At 40.3% G+C, this 26,589-nt stretch overlaps 1 protein-coding gene across 3 annotated transcripts in view; it reads left to right on the top strand.

Annotated features, from left to right (window-relative positions):
• Positions 1-13,823, top strand: part of LOC124721650 — a 169,427-nt gene extending 155,604 nt beyond the window's left edge. For 2 of the 3 annotated variants that reach the window (XM_047246715.1, XM_047246716.1), the window contains one exon: positions 13,511-13,822. In XM_047246715.1, coding sequence (XP_047102671.1) covers positions 13,511-13,567 — 57 coding nt within the window. In that variant the 3' untranslated portion in view covers positions 13,568-13,822. Of the gene's footprint in view, positions 1-13,510 lie in introns of all 3 variants that reach the window. The other variant, XM_047246714.1, reaches the window with a different exon arrangement.
• The last annotated feature ends 12,766 nt before the right edge of the window (positions 13,824-26,589 follow it).

The raw sequence follows: 26,589 nt of genomic DNA, 5'->3' as shown, positions 1-26,589 counted from the left end.
AAAAATAAAAGCACTTGTGTAACTCACACGGAACTTTATTAATATTTGTAAATACAGCATACACGAAAGCAATGAAATGGTATCAAAGTACAACTTCTCTTATAGGGAATATAAAGTAAATCAGTGAAACAAATGTAAATTTACAAATAAATTATATAAAAAAACCACTTGTAAATAGTAATGAAGGAACTAGAAAATCTTACGCCACTAGGGGGATTTGCACCATCAACCTCTTGCACACAAAGCAAACACTTCACCACTTGCCTACGGTACTGTTCTGAGAGTTCTTAAGATTTCACGGGAATTATTTACGCATCTGACGCTCAGTCTCAGCTAGCTGCTACCAGAAACCGAGCACTAAGGTGTTAACATATTAATGAAAATGTAATGGAATATTGTCAAGTACACGCCTTGTAGTAAAATGAACCCTTCCTGTGCTTTGGAGTATGTGAAGGCTTGGTTTGGTTGCACTGTTTTACTACTTTCTTCTCCGTATTAAATCAGGCCATATACTAAAATATTAAATGATTTCTTAATTCAGACAGTATACAGAACACATTTTCATTTGTAAATCTCCAACATCAAAGTAATTAAGTAACAATATATATTATACATACCTTGCAACAGGCTGCATTGATATCAAACCAAAGAGATATGCATCCTGTATATTCTCTTCTTTCAAATTATTAAAACTGTCAGAATATTTTTTCTTTATATCTTCAGGAAACCTCTTTGTGCATTGCCTCTTGCGTTGGTAACTCACAGATTTAAGTTCTGGAGCTAATTTTCCACTGGTGAACATGTATGCTTGTCCACTATTGCGGCTAAGTTTCTAGATCATTTTCTTGGATTTCTTAGGAGATTGTTGAGTAACATTAACATCACTGTCACTAGAATCTCACGAAAGAACTAGAATCATCAAAACTTTCATCAGAGGAACACGTAGATGTAGCCATGGTATACCTATCATATTCAGAGTGAGAACAGGATTTTACGGGTCTTTGCCCACTTCTCATTCTCAATGAAAAGTGGGTATCTATGAGGTGATAACTTGCAGAGCCAATCTAGCACCTTCTGTGGGAGGTATTTTAGTACCATTCACTCACCAATAGATGGATAGATGGAGCATGCATGCTAATTGTATTTTGTGCTAAATAACTCAAATTAAAAAAAAAGTGGTCAATTTTAGTTCAATATGTATTTTGTTCAAAGTTTGTGATCCCTCATGTGGCAAAAACATTAGCCAATGGTATAATTGATTCAGAACAACCAAATGTGTGTATAAAGGGAAAAGCATGGGATGACCAAAACAACCTGAATAGGATGATGACCGTTTCAGAGCATCTTACCTTCATAGTCCTAAGAAGTCTGTTCCGAAAGCAAGTCTTGAAGTTCTGTCGCCAACGATAACAGTGTGGAAGGTTTTTAGTTTACACACGTGTCCATACAAGTTATGGTTGGTACGTGCTTAAAATCAGATGATTATGGTTTACATCATAAATTTACAAGTAAAGTGTTGCAGTAGGAAGGTGACTCTCTTAATCATATGGTGGTCAGTGTTGAGGCAAAGTTTTATCTAAGTAGGAAGGTAATTATCCATAATGTTCATATCTGGGGGGGGGGGGGGGGGGGGGGTCTGAAAATCCTTATGAATTTGTGCAACATCAGAGATTCCCCAAAATTAAACATTTTCTGTGCTGTGCCCAATGCCAAGTGCACTCTCTCTCTCTCTCTCTCTCTCTCTCTCTCTCTCACTCTCTCTCTCTCTCTCTCTCTGTGTGTGTGTGTGTGTGTGTGTGTGTGTGTAAAGTAAAGAGTCGGTTACGTTTTTCCATGTGCAAGGGGACATGAGAAGAACTCTTTGCCGAGTGTTCACAGTGTATACACTGCAGAGTTGGTTGCCATCTCTCATGCTTTGGGGTACATCAAATCCCAGGCCATGATGAACTTTCTGATCTGTAATGATTCCATGAGTTGCTTAAAAAGCATAATCCTATGCTACCCCAAAAATCTTGAGTTGCAAACATCCAGGACCTACTGGCTGACCTCTACAGTTCTGAAAAGATGAGGAACTTCATCTGGACACTGAACCACACAGGAATTCCAGGAAATGAAATTGCCGACCGTCCGGCTAAAAACGCAACTACAGGAGATTAACTTTGTCAGGATACTGGGCCCAGACTTAAAGGTTACAACTCCAACAAAATATTTTGGGGCCCTGGGAATTGGAATGGCAGGCTAGTACAACCCAAAACAAGTCAACAGTGATTAAAGGGTCCACTGAGGTGTGGCATACATCTTTCCAGGCCTCTCAGGAAGATGCCATTGTGTTGTGCCAACTACGCATTGCCCACACGAGACTCGCCCAAGGGGTTCCTACTGCACTGGGAGGATCCTCCTTACTGCAGCTGCGGTAGTTTACTAACGATAGCACTTGTTCTTGTTGTGTGCACCGTGCTGGCCGATCTGCAGCACATTTTCAGCTAGCCTACCTCACTACCTCAGGTGCTTGCGAATGACGTGACAGCCACTACCAAAGTGTTGCATTTTTTGAGGTAGAGCAGATTTTACTCTAACCTGTAATATCTTCCACTTCCAGTGTTAGGGGTGGTTGTGGGGGCGAGAGCATCCCCTGTGGTGGGTTACCCACCAAACAACAGCAGATACCTTTCTCCTCCTCCCCTCACCTTGTTGTGCTTTTGGCCCCTCTTGTGCAAGAAACTGCCTGGTTTATCTCTCTTACCTGTTGTTGTACAACTACTGTAGCCTCCTTTGAACACTTTGACTTACTTGTATAGTTAGAGCAGCCTTGTCCTCATTGTTTTCAGTTTTTACCTTTTGACATGTTTCTCTAATGATAAGGAGGGACTGATGACCCCACTGTTTAGTCCCTTGAACACACAATCATCATCAATATGATAGAGCTCTTTTTCACTGGTCTCCACGTTCACCAGACCTCACACCTTCTTAAAAGATTGCGTCTGTGTTCCGCCCCTACCTAATGATTCACTAGCATTCAGACACAGAATTGAAGGGGCTATTGATTCCACTACTCTAGATTCATTAACAAAAGTGTGGAAAGAATTGGATTTTAGTTGAACGTGTGCTGTATAACTAAAGGTACACACACATTAGATATTTGTAAGAAAAGATGGGTTATTTTACATCAGTTTAATGGTTGATTTGTTGTAAATATTCTAAATTATACTATTGGGTCATTTCATGTGAAGTGTCCTTGGGCTCCCAGCTCAGCCATCTTCAATTTTGGTGAATTTTTTACAGTATGTACCTGAGGGCCTTACGTGAACTTGCGCAAAGTTTCAGGCTCACCTGTAACTTGGTTGAGGTGCTAGAGCCACTTTTGTGAAGACCACTTTTACAAGACCGATAAGTCGTGAAGAAATCTTAAAGTTGTCATTCCACTATTCTTAATGTAAAAGAGCTAGACTTTCTGTGTATAGTCGTACGGCTTTTTGTGCTCTACACACAAATGATGGAAATAGAGTTCAGAAAGCAATACATTTTGCATAATCTCAGTTCATAGTGGGTAATAAGTCATGTCGCGAGAAACTTGTCCCATTTGAGGCATAAGTAGTGGAGAAAGTGTGCTATGAATGTGGTCTTTTGCCAAACTACTGTCTGTCTAGGTGTTTAGTGTGTCACAAATTTGGGCATGGCTTGCGTGTTTAATTACTGTGCTACCATCCTGTAAATTTGCAAAAAAAAACATGAATGTTTCAAAATATACTCGTGTTCAAAGTCATGTGTCTCAAAATGGACACCTACTACATCACATTCATTAACATCATTCAACAGAGCACATTTCATTCTATTAGAAAAACTTATTTTCATTTTGGTGACTCTTTGAGTAAGGTGCAAAAATTGCGCCTAAGCTATTGAATTTTTTTGTAATTCGAGAAAAATCCTTGCGTTGGTCCTTGGTACTGGCGTAGCCACTAATCTCAGTGACTGGTAGCCTCATCACCAAGGGCCACACCCAATAACCATGCAAGGTCAGCCACAGGTGGGTTTCCTTACTGCAGGTTCCCAAGCCTGAAAGTGGGAGTCTAGCATGTTCCCAAACCAGAATGCGAGTATCTAGCAGGTTCCCAAGCCTGAGTGTGAGTATCCAACAGGTTCTCAACCCATGTTTGCATCTCTTTGTGGTTCCCAACCCATAATGCAGAATTCTTCAGTTGTTAAGTGCTTTAAATTTGTTGCTGATTTCCAAAACTATGGCTTCCGGCAAACTGTATTGCCACCCCATCATTGAAGCAGCTGGAACTGGTATGACTGCAATTATATGTTGTTCTGAAATCCAGCATATGTCTCTTTTAGCTGACCAGTGAAATGATTGAGCAGCTCCAAGAGGATGCATGAAATTAATAAAGGCATCTTTTTCTTCACATGAAAGTTCACAGATATTTCCTATCCACAATTTTCCATCATAAACAAAGAAACATTCTGGCCAGGCTGTAGTTCAGTAATGGCAAAATGTTTATTAGCAACTTTAGCATATCGGTTAACATTTTCTATAAAGGGTAATGTATCATTTGATATGCTATGAATCTGAAGTCACTTTTCACCAGTGGACACAAAATGGTGATGGTCTCTTGTACCACACACTGTACATCCATTCTAAAACGTTTTTATGGATCAATTTTTGCATCTTCAATAATTTCTTTCTTAATATAGATCAGTTCAATGCCATGCACATTTTTTTGGCAATATTAAACAGGTCAGTTGGTCTTAAGATTTGGTTGTCAGTTGGGTGCTGAAGGCTAGCTCTTGCTGCTAAATGCTTAAATGTGCCCTCAATTCCGTCACATGGTGATTTCCCACAGCTTGTTCTGAAAAAATTCTATTCTGCAGTAATGCCAAAGTCTTTCTTTATGATGGCAAAGATTTAGGAAGCTCTTAAAATTTTTGTACTGTGCAACAGAACTGTCACTAAAATAATGACTATGCTTAATTTCTTTAAAAATCCACTTCAGGGATTTGATCAAGTACGTTAAAGACACATGCACTGCAACTGTGTCATGTCTGAGGCAATCACTGATTATACAGTAGCTGAAGCTTTTTAGGTCTTAATTATCTGTGTAGTAAATGACAAATGGATGTATTGTAGGTTGACTTTTTCCCGATGGAATCCCATCTTGGCCAATAAAGGAGTAATTTTCAGTGAAATCCATTAATTTAATCAATTCTCCTGGTTTGAGACCTTCTGTAGTGAACTGCAAATGCTTGCTATGATGCTTTGCAATGTAGTGGTGAGTAGAAAGGGCCAAAACTTGGTAACTAATAGTTCAATGAATTCTTCATCTGTCATTTTTCTGGTTTCAAGTCTGGCTCTGTCAGTGAGTGTCCATTGTTTGAACTTAATTTTATTCTCAGGGTCCATATCTGCAAAAGCGCTTTCCAAATATTCGTTTAGAGCTTCTGTTCCTGGACATGCTTTACAGTGATGAAGCATGCAATTCTTTGTTTCCAGATTACAGTCAGTTTTGCTAAGTAATATTTTGTAATCTTCTTTTATTGGGCTATGTGCCAACATTAGTTTCACATTTTGATGTATTGTGCAGACACAAAGTAAATGTGAACCAGCTGTGTGTGCAGTCACATACACCACTGTGGCCTCAGTTCACAAAATTTGGAAAATCCAATTTCCAGTCCATTTTTATTGCTGTGTGCAACAAACATTTTTTTTAAGTTGGTCAGTAATAAGTATTTCTGTTTTTGAACTTTCTCTCCATCAGCCCGAACGGTAATACAGTCGATTTTTCCTGGACAAATCTGACTAAACTCCTAGTCATAAAAATGTTCTATGACTCTTCCCTTCACAGCCTCAGAAAGCTTTTTCCCACATTTACCTTTGGACTGTGCCAGTACTCCCTGCTCAGCTTTTAACTGTCTAGCCTTCCTTAGCATTCTTTCTGAAACACAAAATTCTTTAATAGTATTTTTGGTAGGCCAGCTTTGGGGAACTAAGGTCAAAATTTGAATTTTCTCATTATGATTTGATATATGTAATTTGTCTTTAAATTCTTGGGTCAACTGACTGTAATAATCTGAAAAAGTCTTCCCACTTCTGCAATTTTATTAATAATTGCACCTTCAACCTGATGTATTTTGCACTTTGCATATCCTTTTGAATCTCTTGCACCAATTCGTTGAAATTTTAATGGTGATATTCCAACAGCTGTTAAGCTCGTATTCAAATTGTGAGCAAGATTAGTCTTATCATCTTCATCTGTCTGAGACGTAACTTCCATTTGTGAATATTTCTGTCTATTAAATTCTTTTCTACAGGAGGGGCACATTTTTTGGCCTGGTTTAATATCACACACGGTTATCCTTTTTTGTAGGTCAGCTGATCATGTTGATTGAGCGCTAACTTTTTTGTGCAGTATGGTTTTTCTTACCAAATGGGTTGCAGCATGATCTTTCCAAAAATTCAAATCTTTGTAGGAATAAAGCTTTATGGTGGAAGCATAGTTGAGCATTTTCAGTAGAGTGTGAACCACCCGCCCACTAAGTTATTCTTGTTCTTCTAAGGAAAGTTCCTTTACAGCTTTTAGTCCCTTTTAAGGCACTGTGTGTTGTTAAATGGCATGGGGAATCAGTATTTCCAAAACTGCATACATTAACTTGATCTTGTTTTTCCATTTTAGCAACAACTTGATATGCTTCAAGCACTAAAATCAAATTGTCGAGTCCTAAATAAAGAAAAGAAATAAAATTAGTAAGCATTCAGCATCACAAAAATTATGTAGCATCTCTAGTACAGTTAAATGGTGAAATTTAGCACTGAACCTGTCACAAACAGGTTTAAAATCACCAGATAAACAGTAAAATGAATATTGGATCAATGCAGACATAATTAACAAAATTTCAAATGTAATGCACAATTTTTGCGCCTTACACAAAGAGACACCAAAAGGAAAATAAGTTTTTCTAATAGAATGAAATATGCTCTGTTGAATGGTGTTATGGAATGTGAAGTGGTAGAAGTTCATTTTGAGACACCTGACTTTGAACACGGGTATATTTTGATACAGTCATGTTTTTTAGCACATTTACAGTATGGTAGCACAGTAATTTAACACTAAACCCAGGCTCAAATTTGTGATATACTAACACCCAGACAGACAGTAGTTTGGCAAAAGACCAGGTCCATAGCACACTTTCTCCACTACTTTTGCCTCGTTACAGTGTGGAACAAATGTCTTGTGACATTACTTGTTGCCCACTTTGAACTGAGATTATGCCAGATGCATTGCTTTCTGAACTCTATTTCCATAATTTGTGTGTAGAGCACAAAAAGTTGTATCACTATACACAGAAGCAAGAGTCTATCTCTTTTGCATTAGGAACAGTGGAATGCCAAACTTGAAGATTCGTTCGCGACTTATCAGTCTCGGTAAAAGTGGTCTTCACAAAAGTGGCTCTAGCACCTCAACCAAGTTACAGCTGAGCCTGAAACTTTGCATAAGTTCATGTAGGGCACTCAGGTACATACTGTACACATTTCATCAAAATTGAATATTGTCGAGCTGGGAGAATCTTCTAAACTTGGACGCTTGACATGGAATGACCCTATTATGATATAGCATTGCAACTGTGAGATTCTTTTGTGAGCACCCTGTATTTATAGAAGACCTAGTTGAAGTAGTAGTGGTTCACCTGTTGGTGCAAAAATGTATGCTCTTATCTAAAATTGTGGCATCAGCATGCTGAGGCAGTGTGTAAGGTGTCGGCCACTCTATCAAGAAAGAAGTGCAAGTATAAATTTTTAGAATATTTCCACATTGGGCACTTTAAATACTATACATTATGATTTCTTCTCATTTATTTTGTGGATGGAGCTTGTTGAGGAGGACTGCCTGTAGATCTCTGTGTGCCTAATTTTGTCTGCACAATCTCTGTGGGATTAATGTGTTTGGGCACTGGAGAATATGCTTAGTTTCTGCCTTGCAAGCTGTTGCTTCAAGTTAACTCCAGTTATAGTCAGAAAGTTTATGGATGCACTGTGATTTTGCAATAGCCACATTTTACATTTTTGTATAAAAGATCTGTTGTTAATAATCATTATTTTCTTGAATTCCTACATAAAAGTCAAGTTGCAAAGGTGAGATTCTGATTGTAAGAAGACGAAAGTTTGAAAGTTACATGCAGTATCTTAATGTGTGTATGCCCCACACGAGATTTATCTGTAATGTATTGGTTGCCTGTCCTCATCTCCCAAATTAATAGCCATTTCACCTGGGAAGGGATAGTGGTAGTGTTTGTAGTGTTCACCAGCTGAAACGCTCAACTCTCTCTTTTGAGAGTACTTTTCAGGCAACTTCCCTAACAGTCAAAACTTCGGGCATGGAATACATGCAAAAAAAAGAGATCCTGGGTGACTATTATTGACAGTTAAATTTAAACATTTGATCTTTCATAAAGGCAATTTGTTAATGCTGATATATTTATGGTTTGTTGTGTTTGGTGATTTTTCCGCATTTCTGATGGCTCTACTTTATGATTGTACTTACAGATTATGATATATGATTGCTTTCAGAAGCTGAAGTGTCACTGCACATGTTAATTTATTGTGCATGGTGAGTTGTGTCTTGATGGTATGCCAAGTGGGATTGATGATAACGTTCCAAAGGCTGTGATGTGAATTATGTTAGATGTGTCCGCAAGTGAACTCTTTATCCAAATGTATGACATATGCTTAAGTAGACTATTTGATGGATGTTTGATACATATTTGTATACAGTGTACTCTCAATTATCCATGGTAATTGATGCCTTGAAAACTGTTGATAATCATACTCTGTAGATAATCCACAACTTAAGTACGCAGTAAAGTATTAGAGTTGTTCAAAAATAAAAATTCATTATAATGTCATTAAAATCACTTAACTAATGTTCATAATAAATTCTACTTTATTCATTGTATTATGTGTGAGAATACAGTACTTCCAAAGAATAGTGCAAACCAATTGCACATTACACTGCAGTACATTGAAACAAAATAGTCTTGAACTGATTTCTGTGTAAGTGAGGTAGCTTGTCTTTTACATATCTCACTACAAATTTTACCCAACACCAACTTGTCAGAAAGGAGAGCACCTTCTTGCAGTTCCAGGTAATCCAGTAACCTTTTGGCCAATTGAAGTGCTGATGCATGACTGATTGCTGTTTCTGGCATTAGAAAAATGTTTTGTCATCTTCATCACTGTCATTCAGCATCTCATGACCTGGCTCTGTGTGGTCCATGTTGAACCATTCAGAAATATTTTCTTTGTCAACAGTTTCACACTCTGTAGTAGTTTTCAAAACGGCAGCTAATGTTGCTAATGAGCAGTTTTCTTTGTCATCAGAATCACTGATTTCATCAATTTTAGGATTAATGTTTTTCCATGACTTGGCGATGGTTGATTGTTCGATACTTCGTAAATTTCTTCTAGCACAGTCAGGTGTTTCCAAAATGATTCAAGATCACTGCCCTCATCAATAAGCTTTTGTAGCAGATTTCGTCTACAAAATTTTCTGAATGGCAGCAATGATACTGTGATCCATTGGCTGAATTAAGGCTGTCACGTTAGGGGGTAAATATTTTACAAATATCATCCTGTCATCTGATTCCAGAAAAAGTTCATTTGGATGTGATGGAGCATTGTCTAGTAACAATACAGCCCTTGCAGGTAGACCCTTCAATGTTAAATGTTCTTGCATCTGTGGCACCAAGCAATTATGGAACCATGTTTGAAATATTGTGCGGTCTATCCAGACACATTTCTGGTGAAAATAATGGACAGGCAAATTGTGCAATTCTTTTCCTTTAAAACAACAGTTTTTTAACTTTACCTGTTGTACCACGCTTAATTTTATGTGATCCCGTACCATTAGCAGAACACAACACAGTTATCCTTCTGTTGCTTGATTTATAACCAGGTGCACTACACTCTGTCTTGAGAGCTTAAGTTTTTGTTGGTAGACACTCACAAAACAGCCCAGTTTCATACGCATTGCATATTTCTCTAGCTCTAAATTTTCTCGTGCAGTAAACTCCTGGAAGTCATTATAAAATTTGGAAGCAGCCTTATTATCTGCACTTAACTTTTCTCCTTGAACTGTATTCTAACGGATACCATGATGTTGTTTAAATCTTGTTAGCCATCTGGAAGATGCATTAAAATCTCCTTCAATCCCCAAGGTTTTGAAGAAAAACTGGGGTTGTTTGGCACATGTTGGATCAGATACTTTTGTGCCCTCTGCACTTTTCTGCTGAAACCATTCCAACATGGCTTTAAAGAGACAACTTACACTACACTCGTTCGTCCTCTGTTAGAATATTGCTGTGCGGTGTGGGATCCTTACCAGGTAGGATTGACGGAGGACATCGAAAGGGTGCAAAAAAGGGCAGCTCGTTTTGTATTATCATGTAATAGGGGGGAGAGAGTGGCAGATATGATATGCGAGTTGGGATGGAAGTTATTAAAGCAAAGCCTTTTTTGTCGCAGTGAGGTCTATTTACGAAATTTGAGTCACCAACTTTCTCTTCCGAATGTGAAAATATTTTGTTGAGCCCAACCTACATAGGTAGGAATGATCATCAAAATAAAATAAGAGAAATCAGAGCTCGAACAGAAAGGTTTAGGTGTTCGTTTTTCCTGCGCACTGTTCGGGAGTGGAATGGTAGAGAGATAGTATGATTGTGGTTCGATGAACCCTCTGCCAAGCACTTAAATGTGAATTGCAGAGTAATCATGTAGATGTAGATGTATCCAGTTCTGCATTGTAGACATTTTCATAACCTTCTGCTTTGACAAACCTTTAGACAAAGCAGAACTGCTAGCAAATGGAATTATTTTGTCTTTGTGTTTCCGAATATCATGGATTGTAGTTTCACCAACATTGTAAATCATCACCAGATTCCATGTATCAGTACTGCCTTCTTAGAGTTTGTGTGTTGTTTCTAGTTTCTGCTGTATCATCAACAAAACATACTTTTACATTTCAGAAATTGCTCGGCAGTAACAAATCAAATGACTATAGCATCCTCTGCGACAATACGGTCCAGTGCTTTAGGTGTTCAAGCAGCACATTGTGTACTACACTCGTGTTGTAATGTGACATTATTGTTCGCTGGCAACTGCACCTGGCTAAAAGAAAAATTCCCAGAACCTTAAAAATTGGGAGAAATAGGTCGCAGATAGTCCAAAAAGTGGATAATCAAGAGTTTACTCTATTTTTTCATCAGGATTGATTATCTTCTATCTGACCTGTCTTGGGAACTATTCATGAAAAATGAGGCATACTGGTTAACATGTCTTGACTTGTGTAAGATGGAAGTGGAATTACAGCTCACTTCTGACCATCCAAATATAGGTTTTGATGAACTGTTGGTGCTTGCATATTATATATCCTTAAAGTTCAGGCTTTTGTTTACAAATCACATTAGTAAATACAAATTTCATGAAAATGAAGGTCTTAAAATTATGTTTGAATGTAAAAGCTATATTTCTGGTTGCGCATATATTACTTTCAGTGAACCCCAAGTATTACATAATAATGGAGCCTCAGAATTCACAACATATCGCACATATTACCCAACAGTGGATTATAATAGTAGTTGATAGTTTTATTACTTTACGTTCAGTTTAGCCTCAAGTTTAAAACTATTGCACTAGACACTTTTAAAATAGCGAATGAAACAGTGGGTATTTCTTAGGGTTTTTGTAACAGTCTTACTGGCTTTTGTAAAAACAAAATATTTGGTCAGTTTGGAAAAACTACCTATATGTTGGAGGAAGAAATAATACTATCGTGGATGCACACCCTGAAATACGTGCTGACAAACGTTTATTTCTTTAGGAAGATGGCCATAAATGTAGTGAAAGCACCTCCCTAGGTAGAGGTACAGATATAATGGCACCAGTTTTTTATTACCTCATGCAGTGAATGGTTTATAATGGACAGAATTAGATCCTATATTCCTTGGCTACTTCCTTGAAGTAAAGAAACAGATTGTTATCAGATATCTAAAACGAGTTGTATTAATTTTGCTGTCCCATTCTTAAGGTCATAAGAATCCACGGAGATGATTTATAAGTCTTACACTGAAAGGCTAGGTTTGTTAGGTTAGTATCTTTATGCAACATATTTGCGGTGAGTAGTGTTCATCCCTAAACAACTGATTCTGGAAAGCCTACAAAATACCCTCCTATGGCTGGCATAACATTTTCATACAATGCGACTGTTTTCAGCCACCAATTTCTTTATATCCAAGTATAAATGGAAATCACGAGGTGTCAGATCTAGTGAATAGATCAAATATTCAAACAAATTATACTTCAGATTCCTGATTTTTTTCCTAGTTCTGAAGCTTATTTGTGGTAGGTTCATTAATATGAGAGGACAGTTTTCCCTATTTTGCAATCCACAACTCTAATTTATTTATACAGTTGGTCCACAGTTGTTTTGTGAGATAACAATAATTCTTAAATATCCCATAAAATACTTGCCACAACATTTTCAGCAGATGAAATTTACCCAACCATTACTAATAAATTAGTTTCAGATTTTCTGCTTTTGGTAACCTATCAACAAATGCAGCTTCCATATTGCCAAAGCTTATTCGCAGATGATTGTAAATGTGTAATTTGTTTTACTTCTCGTTACGATGTTGTTGTGGTGTGAAATATTTCATTCACATTTACCATTTTTAAACTACTAAAAATTTCCATTGGTGATCAGTTATTCATAACAAAGAAGTTTATTGTATTCTAATTTAAATTGTAAGAGTTAGTAACAGAACATTTTTTGCGCATAATTTTTAGTGTATACACCCAGATAAGCTTTCTGACAAAGCATCCTCAGTAGGTTATATATAGTTGCTGTGAACAGTGGTTACCACAGTAAACTTGATATTCCCTTTTCTTAACCTGGATTAAACATACACGACTGCTCTAAAGTGTCATACATACAAAACTATTTCACAGAAGAACTGACTTGGATTATTATGCATTATCTAACGACGTAACTAAATCAATTTCATGGCATCATTGCCACCTATATCAGGATGAGTTTTTCCTTGCCCTAATGTGGTGTTAAGTAATATGCTAATACAGTGATAATGTTAGTAGAGACAGTAAGAATAGGTCATTTCTTTAATTGGTTTTCACTGTTAAGATGATGTACTTAATAGGCCCTTTAGTCATCTTTTAACCCTGTTGTTGTCTTTAGCAGTAGCTCATTGCAGTGTGAAAAATACGTGTAGAAAGCGCATTGCAGTGTGAAAAATACCCGTAGAAAGGGTTTTGGTCTTTGGTGTTACAAAGTATCCAGAGATACTGCTTCGAGTTGCATTTGTAATTGATGTTTTTGTTATAGTATGGAAGTAAAGTGAATTTAGCACTGCACATATGTAGCAAAAATGGTACTTATATTATACATATTGATGAAGCAAATAAATATGACCAAATTTATATTGTAATTCCACATTTCATTTGCAGATCTTCACTAAACTCGGACGTCACATCCAACTTGGTAAAGAAAATCAGACACCGTAAAATCGATTTAACTTAAATATATTTTTATGATTTTTAGGTATCTGCTTAAAATATTTAGTGCAGTTTTTATATTTTAAAAAAGGGGTTGTGATTATACAATTGGTTTTTATACTATTAACTGTTAAATTTTATTTTTGTAACTAATTTTCTACATTAAACTTTGTAAAATACAACTGTTTCTAGAAATGTTATAAGATAATAAATTTCTTGTTAAGTTGTAATTGTTAATTCCATTTTTTACTATTTTGAGATAAGATTTGTTGACTTTTGTTAAGACTTTTATACAAAAAGGAAAGGTTTCTAAAATGGCAATAAAACCCCAGTTTATTCTGAAACTTGAATATGTTCTTATTGTGTTTTGGGGGGAGGGGGGGGGGCACTTATGAAGGTAAGTTTTGAATGTGTACATTTTATTTAAGTGCAGTACAATGAAATTACTTGACATTATGACATTTCATTGTATTATAGTGTTGATGTTATTTATTATGAATGTTTTGGCTGTATTTCACTACATGATATACAACAAAGGACATTAAGTTTTCAGTATTACTTTTTCTCTCATAATTGGCTCTTCTCCTATCTTCTGAGCAAACGAATCTTTTCTTGTAGGGTTTTTTTTTTTTCAGCTATCCTGGTTTGAATTATGTAACAATTTTTCAGTCTTGTATTTCCTTCTACTTTTACTATCGGAATGCATTTTATTGTCTCAGTTTTAACATTACTAGAAATTTTGTTGGTACCATAGTTTGTGCAGCAAATCTTTTTGTTTCCAGTCTTCTAAAATGCTCATAGAATTTTAGACTGTGATTTTAAATATTTGAAGTACATCTGTGTGTTTTGTTCATAAATTTTTCCTGATTAATTTTTATTCTGTCCTTAGGATTCATTCAAAGTCTGTCTTTATTTCTGGTGGTGAAACATTCATTTTATAGATATACTGAATTGATGACCATATTGTAGTGTGACTTTTTTAAGTTGTGTTATTGTTCTTAGTATCTTTTGTAAGGGTGAATAAAATCTCCACTTTGTGTTCTTGGCCAGTGTCTGAGTTTCAGAAACATATTTAAACTGTCACACACTCTGAATTTTCCATATTTAGTGTATTGAATTTTAGGTGCAAAATTGTTGCTAGACGTGTACTCCATTTATTCATTTGGGATTTTGAAAACTACTTGCTTTTCTATAAGAATTTGTTTTGAAGATTTTGAATGTCTTGACTCGGAATCAATAGGTCAGCAAAACCTAAATAAAGTTCCTGTTTTAGTTTACAGTATCATATTCTTAGATTACTTTTTACTAAGGCAGCTGAAATGTAATGTGTGATGGCCTACTGACAGATCTTAAAGCTTTTAAAGAAAACAAGTGTTACTAGCATTTACATTTTTATTCTTCATGTCTACATATTTATCTCTTAACATAGTCACCTTGGCGGCAAACACATTTCTCCCAATGAGAGACCAGTTTGTCCATACAGTCATTATAGAATGTTTAACGTTGTTTACAGAGCCACAGCCTCACCTATGTTCTTTCCGCTTTAACAATATTGAAGTAAGTTCTCAAAGGTGTTCTTTAAGGTTTGGAAACAGGTGGTAGTCAGATGTGACCAAGTCAGGACTGCATGGAAGATGATCAACGACAGTGAACCAAAGGTATTGGATTGTTACAGATTTCGCAGGGCTCATGTGTGGTCTGTCTTTGTTAAGCTGAAGGAGAGGAAAAACTCTTCAGATTCAAAACTTGATTACAACATGTTGTTTCTAATGCACCGGCATAATTACATTACACACTGTGCTGTTTCTAATGCACCGGCATAATTACATTACACACTGTGCTGTTTCTAATGCACCAACACTGTTACATGACACACCGCCATGTTACATGCTACAATTTAGAGCCCTCTAGCGGGAGAGGGCTGCAGGTATACATTAAGGAATAAAGATGTAAAATATTAATAACATTTGTGTTATTTAAAAAGCTTGAAGAATTTGCACATAAAATATGAGGCATTATTTTTCAGCCCACCCTCATAATTTTATGTTCCCTTACTTCTGTTATATTTTCAAAGTGTTCCAGTATTTCTCTTCTGGTAATTACTTCAGATTATGGATGATTTAGCACTTTTCTAACAATTGGAGTGTTTTTGGCATCTGGCCTTTGTTTCTTCAGAATTTGGAGGAAGTAAGTGTACAGAGGCATAAAGTTATTTAAAAATTTGTAAAAGTACAGACTACTTCATTAAAAAAATTGTCAAAGAAATTATTTCAATCTAATATTTATCCTGGGGGATACTGTGTGGTCTGAAACCTGCTTGATATTGCCAAGGAAGATGCTGTGATAGAATTTAGTATGTAAAGAATGGTATTTCTTGTATAACTGAAAGTGTGCTCTGTCTTTCCTCCCGTTTAGTGAGCAATTTTCAAGTAATCATGTATTTTCTGTGTTTGTCAATTGTTTCTATATATACTATAATATTTGGCAATTCTTTGGAATTCTGTTTAATTCAGTCTACTGCAAAGGGTTTACTTTGTAGCCTTTTCATTCGCCTTACAATTTCTTCATTTGGTGCTGCATGACTGGATTTGCATTTTGTTGGAATATATAGTGGGATTATTTTGTGGGCACAAAGCAATTCAGGAGTTTCGTCAAATTTTTTGTGTGTTCACTGTGATTTTATTGATTCTTAAAGGTCATGTGTCCATTTTCTTTTTGAAGTAGAGTTTTTGGCTATGGTACACATCAATTAACTCAGATGTGTCAACATTTATGTTACAGTAACTTTCAGCATCAATAAGTGGCAGGATGCCACTTGCACACTATGAACATGAAGGTAGGGCATCGTAGCCACCTGTGAAATTGGTTGCATCCTATAGTGTTCTGCTGCAACTTTGGCACAGCTTTCTATGTGGGCAAGGCCACAAACATGAATGACCAATGGTAAACTGGTAAAGAGCAGAGTTAACCAGCCAGTGGCGGAACACAGTGCTGAACACTGAACACAACATGCTCAACTTCAGTGGTTGTTTCACAACCTCCGCCATCTGAATTTCTAATTTTTGCATGCTGAGTCATTGCCAAGTGACAGCTCAATGAAACTTGGACAGAAGAGATCTAAAAGAAACATGCAATGGTATACACAGAAATGAAACTTTTATTCAACACAATTTATGATGGTCCCCTGGACATTACCAACATCTGATGTGGTTCTTAATAGGATGTGCGATCACCACAGATCACAAAGCTTGCTCTGTAACATGGTCCCATGCTGGTCAAAATGTAGGTAAAAAGTTCTTGTGGCTGGGCGTTTGTTCTCCACCAGCATAGTTGACAACTTGGGGTTCATAATTCGTGCATATGGACATGCTGCAGTGTGTCTCCCCAATGCACACCACATATGCTCAATGGGGTTCCAGTTGGGTGAACAGGCAGGCCTATCCTTTACCAAATATCCTCTTATTACATGAGCTCCTCCACCTATATTGTTGCATGGGCCCAATAACCTCAAAATCTCACAAGTCAATATTATCGTGATACTGTACTATTTCCCCATATGCCTCTTTTCAGGGGTGTATTTAGCCATGACTTCATTTTTATAGATGACAGTGTGTTACCTCATTGATCTGTGTAGGTGGAGGTGCTCTTGGAACAAGAGGATATTTGGCAAAAGACAAGCCTACCTGTTCCCCTCACTTAAATCTCATCCCGCATGTGTGAAATGCATTGAGATGATGTATTGCAGCATGTCCACAGGCATTAACTACCACCCTTGTGGCCAGCATTGGAGCATGTTACAAAGCATATTATGCTATTTGTGGTGATCACACACCCTATTAAGTACTATGTCACATGTTGGTGATGTCCAGGTGACCATCACAAATTGCAGTGACTTCAGTGTAGTTATTGTGTTTGAATAAAAGTGTAATTTTTGTTTGTCTCATTGCTTATTTCTTTCAGTTATCTTCTGTACTATTCTGTAGCAGATCTTTCTATGTATGGTCCAAGTTTCATCAAGCTGTTTTACTTCACAGTGAAACATGATGCAAAAGCTACTTTTGTCTTAAAATTCCACATGTCAGTGTATTTGTAACCCATGGTTTAGGAACAATTTAGTTTCCAACTAATTCCTGAACACCTCATTTCGTTTTTCATTTTTTATCCTTGAAGTTTCTTCCTGGTACGTCATGCACCTTCATGATAAAGGTTAGTAATTGCATGTCATGATATGAGAGACAGTTTACTGTAGGTCTAACTCAGTACCCAAGCATGTATTTATTCCAGTCTTCTATTAGTCCTTCACGTCCTGCCCATGTGTCTGTCCACTGCAACTCTTCCCCCACCCTCCTCTCTGACCACCTACTCATCCACCCCCTCTCATTCTATCTGCTCATCTCCTGCTCTCCAATTCCACCTGCTTGTGCTGCCTCTCTAATTCCGTCTGCTCTTCCACCTCCTCTCTCATTGCGTTTGCTCGTCCCCCACCTCCCTCTCTGGTTGCGTCTGCTGTCCCCAGGCGGCTCACAGTTCTTTTGTGAGTTCGTGCGTGGTGCATACGGGCCCCAAGCTATTGCAGCCCATCCTTCATTCCCTGGCTGCATTTCTTTCACCCTGCCCCTTCCCTCCCTATCCTCACTCCTTCTGCATTGCCACTTCCTTCCCCCCTCTCGGTATTCTGATTGATGTCGACCTGGCTATCCACCTGGTTTCCTGTATTGGTTGCAATTTTGTTCCTTTTTCCTGTTCTTTCATCCTTTTTGTCATTCAGGTCCCCACTTGATGTTTGACCTCCACTTCAAAATTTCCTGTTTTTAGTGTGAGCCATATGGGGAAGAACTTCCGCCCTATCATCAATGCTATGGATTCCTCTCTCCCCTCCCTTCCCCCCTCCCTTCCACCCTCCTAGTTCATCAGCATGTGTAGCCAGTCCATGTTTTAGAGCTCTTATGTACCTATATGGATGAGCTCCCTGACAACACAGGGATCACACTACTGATATCTGAGCTGTTCTCTCCCCATGTATGCCAAGGAGTGGTTGTTTATCTTCTTGGAGCATCAGAACTACCGGCTTTGGACACCATGCCAGATGGCCCTTGTTGTGGCTCCTATGGGGAAAGCCCCTGGTCGGAGTGGGTGGTATTAGGGTGGGTGCTTGGCGCCTGAAGGGTATCAAGCTGCAAAAACCTGGCCTTTCTCAAATGGCCATCTCTTCTAATGGTGAAGGATCCTTGAATGCTGCTTCGTATGACCCGGCAACCTTCCTTTCCCTGGCTACACCATGAGAGGGGGGCCAGGCTCGCCATCTTGGGATGTAACCCTTTCTCCATTACCTCGTCTGTACTGGTACGGATGAGGACACATTCACTGCAACAAAGCCATTGTTTTTCCTGGAAACTGTCGAGGACAAGTTTGGTGAAGTGGAGTCCTTCAGTAAGATGCAGTCGGGCTCCCTGTCGATCAAAGATCCTTCTGCCACCTAACCTTAGCTCCTCATGCCTGTGATCATCTTGGGAATGTCCCAGTGTCTATCATTCCTCACCAATCTCTGAATATGCTTCAGGGAGTAAATAGTCATAGGGGCCTCATCCTGCAAACTGATGAGGAACTCTGGGCTAATCTGGAGCAGCATTTTGTTTGACGTGTGCAGAAGGGTCGCAAAGACAACCACACCAATACTGGAGCCCTCATTCTGGCGTTCGAGGGGGATACCCTTCCAGAGAACATCAAGGTTATGTGCTGCAGATGTGATGTGAAGCCGTACGTCCCTCCACCTCTGTGGTGCATTCGGTGCTTGCGTTTTGGGCATATGTCTTCCCGTTGTACGGTGGACCCTTTGTGTGGGGACTGTGGCCACCCACTCCTTGAGGGAAGCCCCTGTGTTCTGCCACCTGTGTGTGTCAGTTGTGCTGACCGCCACTCTCTTCACTTGCCAGATTGCCCGGCTTCCTAGAAAGGAAAGAAGATCCAAGAATACGAGTCCCTAGGTCACCTGTCTTATGCTGATGCTCGCCAAAAGTATGAGAGACTACATCCAGTGTCACTATCTTCAACTTTTGTCTCTGTTGCTTCATTTCCTCCTCCCTTGTCCTTAGCGCAGCCCAATCCCCCTCTCTCCTCCCCTTCCTCTGAAGTTTCCATGACCTCCCATAAGGGAGCTGCTCCCTCTGCTCGGCTGAAGAAGTGCTCCCCTTCTTTGGCATCTGCCAGTGATTGGGCTCCCTGCCAGGACCCATCTCCCCAACATCTCTCAGGCTAGAAGACTCTTACCACCACTCGTCCACAAGGCGTACCACCTGTGTGCCCCCAGATCTCCCACTCACTTTTGTTTCCAAATCTTGCAGAAGCCTGTACTCCTCCTGTGCCCTGCCCTCCTTCACCTCAGAAAGAGGAGGAGGAGGAGGAGGAGGAGGAGAAGAAGAAGCATAAATCCCAAGACAAGACACCGCCAGAGGGGCCATCTCCCCCTCGCAACTTGAGACTGACAACTTATTCATGGATGTCAGCCCATCCTTGTCGATGATGACTACTGACCGAGTCACCTGACCACCTCCTCTGCTTCTTCATGACTACCTTGGACTCTCACCACACGATCATCCAGTTTAATTGCAACGGATACTATCATCACCTACTGGAAATGCAACATCTTGTCTCCTATTCTGTCTTCTGTCTTGTCTTCAAGAAACGCATTTCTGTTCTGACCACTCTCCAACTTTTTGTGGTTATCAGGCATTCTTTCAGAACCATGCTAGCCCTGGGGTAGCCTCTGGACTGCCGACGGGCGCTGCAGTAATTTAAGTGACGCTCTTCACAGACCAACCTCCTCACTTTTAAGTGTCTCAGTGGTAAGGCTCGCGTACCTTACTAAGTGGAGTAAAATAAATGCTGGGAGCACTATGTTTGCTCCCTGGGGACATATGCCTCTTCATCGGAGGTTTGGTCCAATCTCCATAGCCTTCTGGGCCGCCAGTGACAGTCAACTGTCCAGGGTCTGAACCTCCAAGGTGCTCTGTGCACTGATCCATTGGTCCTCGCAGAACACCTTGCGACGCAGTTTGCGACCGCATCGTCATCCTCTTCCTACCCAGCTGCCTTTCACCAGCAGAAACACAGAGTTGAACAGACCCCCTGTTTCATCCTGCACCACGATGAGCCCTATAATGCATCCTTCACTGAATGGAAATTGGTGCAAGCTCTTAGCTCTTCACGAGACACAGCCCCAGATGATCCAAAACCTGGACGTTCCCCAGAGGCAACAGCTCCTCAGGGTCTTCAACAACATTTGGCTGACGGGTGCTTTTCCGTCACAATGACAAGACAGTATAGTTATCCCTGTCCTTAAGCCCAGGAAAAACCCAACGTCTCCTGACAGCTATCGCCTAATTCGCCTGATGAATGTACTTTGTAAAGTGCTCAAAAGGATGGTGAGCTTCATATTATGTTGGGTACTCGAATCTCATGACCTTTTGCCCCCGTATCAGTGTGGCTTCCGGGCAGGACAATCTCCAACTGACCATTTACTTCAATTGGAATCAGCCATCCACAGGCTTTTACTCACTGCCGGCACCTTGTCGAGGACGTCTTTGACCACCTTAAGGCGAATGACATGGCCTGGCCCCTTCACATTTTAGTTAATCTCCAAGAATGGGGCTTCTGTTGTCCCGTTTTGGTTTTTATCTGTGAGTTTTCATATCGGCAGCTTTTCCGGGTTCAAGTTGGCACTTCACGCAGTTCCCCTCAGATTCAGGAGAATGGTATCCCACAGGGCTCTGTGCCAAGTGTCACGCTCTTCCTCATTGCCATCAATGGGCTTGTGAACTTTGTTGGTCCTCTGGTTACTCTGACACTGTACGTCAACGGTTTTTGCATCTGGTGCAGCTCGTACTCGGTAATGTCTGCTGAGCGACAGCAGCAAGGTGCCTTCGACAGGCCTCTGTGTGGTCCGCCATCCATGGCTCCAAGTTTTCTCACCCCAAAATGCAGATTATACATTTCTGTCATTGACCCAAACTACACCCTGATCCAGAAATTTATTTAGGCAACCAGCCCCTTGTCAAGGTTGCGCCTGCGCCCCCCCCCCCCCCCCCCCTCCACACACACACACACACACACACACACATTTGGAACGTTTGACGTCTAATACCAGACATAATTGCAGAATGATAGATACAGTAGTCAAAGGGCTATCATACATTCCCTGTCCTACATGATACCACTGAGTGTACACAAAAATAGAAAGATCACTTTTCTGTACGCATATTCTACAGTTTTGGAAACAGTTCTGACAAAAATGTGGTTCCTCCTTGTGGCTTTCTGTTCTGTCACTGTCTTCTCTAAATATCTGTGAATGCTGTATGATACAGTGTGTGTGTTTGTTGGGAAAACTTACTGTATACAACAGTGTGGCAGTTCTGCCCTTACTATCATCTCTTTGCCACATGCAAGCAGCATGAAGAACATTCGTTGTTTGTCAGGTGGTAAGTGCCATAATGATATTGACAATGTCTGCACTGGTACACAACTACTCAGTTATGATGAGAACAAAGATAGTGGACATTAATATGCGGTGTGTTCACCCTTCACCTTTGACATTTTGAACTCTGCTGCGGACACTTTCAATGTGGTGTGTAATTATCTGTGGATGAATGTCAGCACACTCTTAATTGCTGAAACTATATAAGAAAGTGATGTTTGATGCTGGGGCCGGAAGAGAAGTCGACATTCTAACTCGTCCCAAAGGTGCTCCATTGGATTCAGGTCAGGACTCTGGGCAGGCAAGTTCATTTCAGCAATGTTGCTCTCTACTAACCATAGCCTCGTAGATGCTGATTTGTGACTGGATTCATTGTTATGCAGGTTCAATCACCATCTGCTTCTCTACTATGTGCTGTACACAACACTGTAAAATGTTTTCATATCCTTTCACATTTAGCATTATCTTAAGTACAATTAGGGGACCAGGTCCTAACCAGGAGAAACACCCCTAGACCACACCACTATCTTCTCCATACTTCACTGTTGGCACAGTGCATTTGGCAGGTACTATTCTCCAGACATTCGTCAAACCCAAACCCTTCCTCAAATATTTACAGAGTACAATGTGATTCATCGCTTCAGATCCATCAACTCCAGCCATCCACTGTGCAATGGCGTTGCTGCTCATACCATCTCAACCATTGCCTAGCAGATGCTACAGAAAGCCAGCCGGTGTAGCCGAGCGGTTCTAGGCGTTTCAGTCTGGAGCTGCGTGACTGCTACGGTCGCAGGTTCGAATCCTGCCTCGGGCATGGATGTGTGTGATGTCCTTAGGTTAGTTAGGTTTAAGTAGTTCTACGTTCTAGGGAACTGATGACCTCAGATGTTAAGTCACATAGTGCTCAGAGCCATTTTTGCTACAGAAATATGTTGCTTATGAGGAACTGCTTGGCCATTGTTGGTTTTTTACTACCACCCTCTTGCAATGCTCGATAGTCTTTATCAATCGGTACTTGAAGTCTGCCTGGTGTTTGCTTAGCTGTGTTTGTTCCTTTGAGTTTCCACTTCCGTCACATCACCAAAAGCTGACTGGGGCAGCTGTAGATGGTCTGAAATGTTGGTGATGGATTCGTTAATTAGGCAACATCCAACGACCACTCCACATTCTACGCCATTCAACTCTCCTGACTGAGCCATTCTGCTGTTACTGGTCCTCTGCTGAGAACGCAATACTTCCAACCTCCTCTTATACTGGTGGGTATACCTCTCAATTGCTCGTTACATAGGGGTGCCCGCATACTTCTGATCAGATAGTGTATATACAGGGTGAACCACCCAAAGTTTACACCGCAAATATAGTGGAAATGGAAAGCACTATTGATGTGCAGTTGTCACAGGACTGATGAGTAGTCATAGGCTTGTACTCTTAGCCAATCAACAGATTCCTCTGCTTCCAAGGCACCTCCTAGTGCAATCGACATGGTGAATCCACCCTCACAGCAGGGTGAGTAGTAGGTGGTAATGTGTTAGCGTCCCTTAAGGCTGAGGGCAAGTGGAGACTGGCCATCTGGCCTAGCCCATTCACCCTTTGAGTGCACAAGTGGCTGCGCCTACGGCAGGGTCCAGCAGGCACACGGGTGAAGGGGTTTACTAGTTATTGGGAACACCAGCGTTAGGCACATTATGGAGCCCATTAGGCAGATAGCGTTCAGGGCTGGGAAGAAAGCCAATGTGCACTCGATATGTCAGCCGGCGGTCGTCATCCAAGATGTGAAGGAGGCCTTGCCTGTGCTTATCGAGGGTGCAGGGTGCAGTTATCTGGAAGTTGTGGCTCACATCGGCACCGATGACATCTGTCGCATGGGTTCTGAGACGATCCTCCATTCGTACAGGCGGCTGGCGGAGGTGATGAAAACTGCTGGCCCAGCCTGCAGGTTGCAAGTAGAGCTCACAATTTGCAACATTGTTCCCAGAGTTGATCGGGGTCGTTTGATTTGGAGCCGAATGGAGTGTCTTACCGTGGCTTTGTTGACTCTGTGATGGTCTTGGCTGCAGATTTCGGGACCTGAATTATCATGGGGGAGGGGGGGAGGAGGATTTGTAGGACCTCCCTGATAGGTGTGGGGTGCACTACACAAAGGAAGCAGCTACTCTGGTAGCAGGGTACTTGGGGAGAGCACATGAAGATTTTATAGGCTAGGCCAGGCCAGGCGATTCACAGCAAGGGAAGTCAAACGGCGTTCAGAATAAAGACACTTCGACTGTCACAATTTTATCAGGAAACTGTCGAAATATAGTTCCTGAATTTACTGCCTTCCAGGCAAGTTCTCATGCTCAAATTATTCTAGGGACTGAGAGCTGGCTGAAAGCTGAAGTGAAAAGTGAGTCACGGAACATATATCGCAAAGACTGTTCAGAGGCCATAGGAGGGGGAGTATTCATTGCAATTGATAAAAGTATTGTCTCTATTTAGGTCGAAGTTGAATATGGCAGTGAAGTCGTCTGGTCGCATAAAGTAGGTGTAGGTGAATCTAACATAATTCTTGGATGTTTTCACCGGCTATCTGATTCTGCTGTGGCAGTTGCAGTGCCATTCAAAGAAGTCTACGATCAATAGCGCGTAAATGCTCAGACCAAGCAATACTAGTTAGAGGCAACTTTAATCTGCCGAGTATAGACTGGGATGTGTGGATTCATTACAGGGGGTACAGATAGTCATGTGAAATAATTTTGAACACATTTTCTGAAAATTGTCTTGAGCAGCTAGCTCGTAAGAAGGATGTAGAGGAATTATGGCAAAGTTTAAGCAGATTGTAAATCGTCTTCTGGAGATTTGGGGGTCTAGTAAGTGGATAAAGAATGGAAAAGACCCACAATGGTTTAGTAACGAAATTGATAAGAAGCTGAAGAAGCAGAGGCTGTTGCACTCTAGGTTGAAAAGGGGACGCAGAAATGACGACAAGTGAAGGTTAGAAGAGATTCGTGTGTCTGTGAAAAGATCTATGCCCTAAGTGTACCACAGCTACCAACGTCACACCTTAGCAAAAGATCTGGCGGAGAACCCGACAAAATTCTGATCTTGTGTAAAATCGCTAAGAGGGTCTGCGGTTTCCGTTCAGCCCCCTGTTGACCAGACAGGTGTGGCAGTTGAAGATAGCAAAACGAAAGTCGAAGTTTTAAATTTCACGGTCAAGAAACCGTTCATGCAGGAGAGCTGTACAAACATACTGTCATTTGACCATTGGACACACTCCCATATGGATAAATCACTAGGTCCAGATGGAATCCCAGTTCGATTTTATACAGTATTCTAAGGTATTGGCCCCTTACGTAGCTTGCATTTAACATATCTCGCCCAATACGAAGTCCCAGGCGACTAGAAAACAGCGCTGGTGACTCCAGTATAAATTACAGACCAATATCCCTAACTTCTGTTTGCTGCAGAATTCTTGAGCACATTCTCAGTTCTAACATAATAAACTTTCTTGAGTGTAAGAGGCTTATGTCCATGAATCAGCATGGTTTTAGAAAGCATCGCTCTTGTAAAACTCAGCTAGTCCTTCTCTCACATTCTAGGCTGAGAACTATGGATGAAGGGAAACAGGCAGATTCCATAATTCTATATTTCTGGAAAGCATTTGAAACGGTGCCCAACTGCAGGCTGTTAAAGAAGGTACGAGCATATGGAACAAGTTCACAGATATGTGAGTGGCCCGAAGACTTCTTAAATAAGATAACCCAGTAAGATGGTGAGTGTTGATCAGAGACAAGGGTATCGTCAGGAGTACCCCAGGGAAGTGTAGTAGGATTGCTGCTGTTCTCTGTATACATAAATGTTTCGGTGAACAGCGTGGGCCCCAGTCTGCGGTTGTTTGCTGATGATGCCACAGTGTATGGTAAGGTGTCGAAGTTGAGTGACTGTAGGAAGCTACAAGACGACGTAGACAAAATTTCTAGTTGGTGTTATGAATGGCAGCTATCCCTAAATGTGAAACAATATAAGTTAACTCAGATGAGTAGGAAGAACAAACCAGTAGTGTTTGAATGCAATATTACTAGTGTTTAGAGTGACACAGTCAAGTTGTTTAAATATCTGGGCGAAACGTTGCGAAGCGATATGAGGTGGGACAAGCATGTGAAAACTGTGGTAGGGAAGGCAAATGATTGTCTTCAGTTTATTGTGAAAATTTTAGGAAAGGGTGGTTCACCTGTAAAGGAGACTGCATATAGTTCCCTGGTGCGACCTGTTCTTGAGTACTGCTCGACTGTTTGGGATCTGTACCAGGTCGAAGTGTACGAAGACATCAAAGCAATTCAGAGGTAGGCTGCTAGATTTGTTACCGGTAGAACGACATGTAAGTGTTACAGAGATGCTTCGGGAACTCAAATGAGAATCACTGGAAGGAAAGGAGGTGATCTTTTCGGGAAACACTATTGAGAAAAATTAGAGAACCTGCATTTGAAGCTGACTGCCGAACGATTCTGCTGCCGCAACATACATCATGCGTAAGGACCACAAGTATAAGATACGGTGTACAGTCAGTCATTTTTCCCTCGCT

This window comes from Schistocerca piceifrons, chromosome X (assembly GCF_021461385.2).
Source record: "Schistocerca piceifrons isolate TAMUIC-IGC-003096 chromosome X, iqSchPice1.1, whole genome shotgun sequence".
Classification (NCBI taxonomy): Eukaryota; Metazoa; Arthropoda; class Insecta; order Orthoptera; family Acrididae; genus Schistocerca; species Schistocerca piceifrons.
The sequence above is the reverse complement of the archived record's forward strand: the minus strand, read 5'-3'. Positions and strand labels throughout refer to the sequence as shown.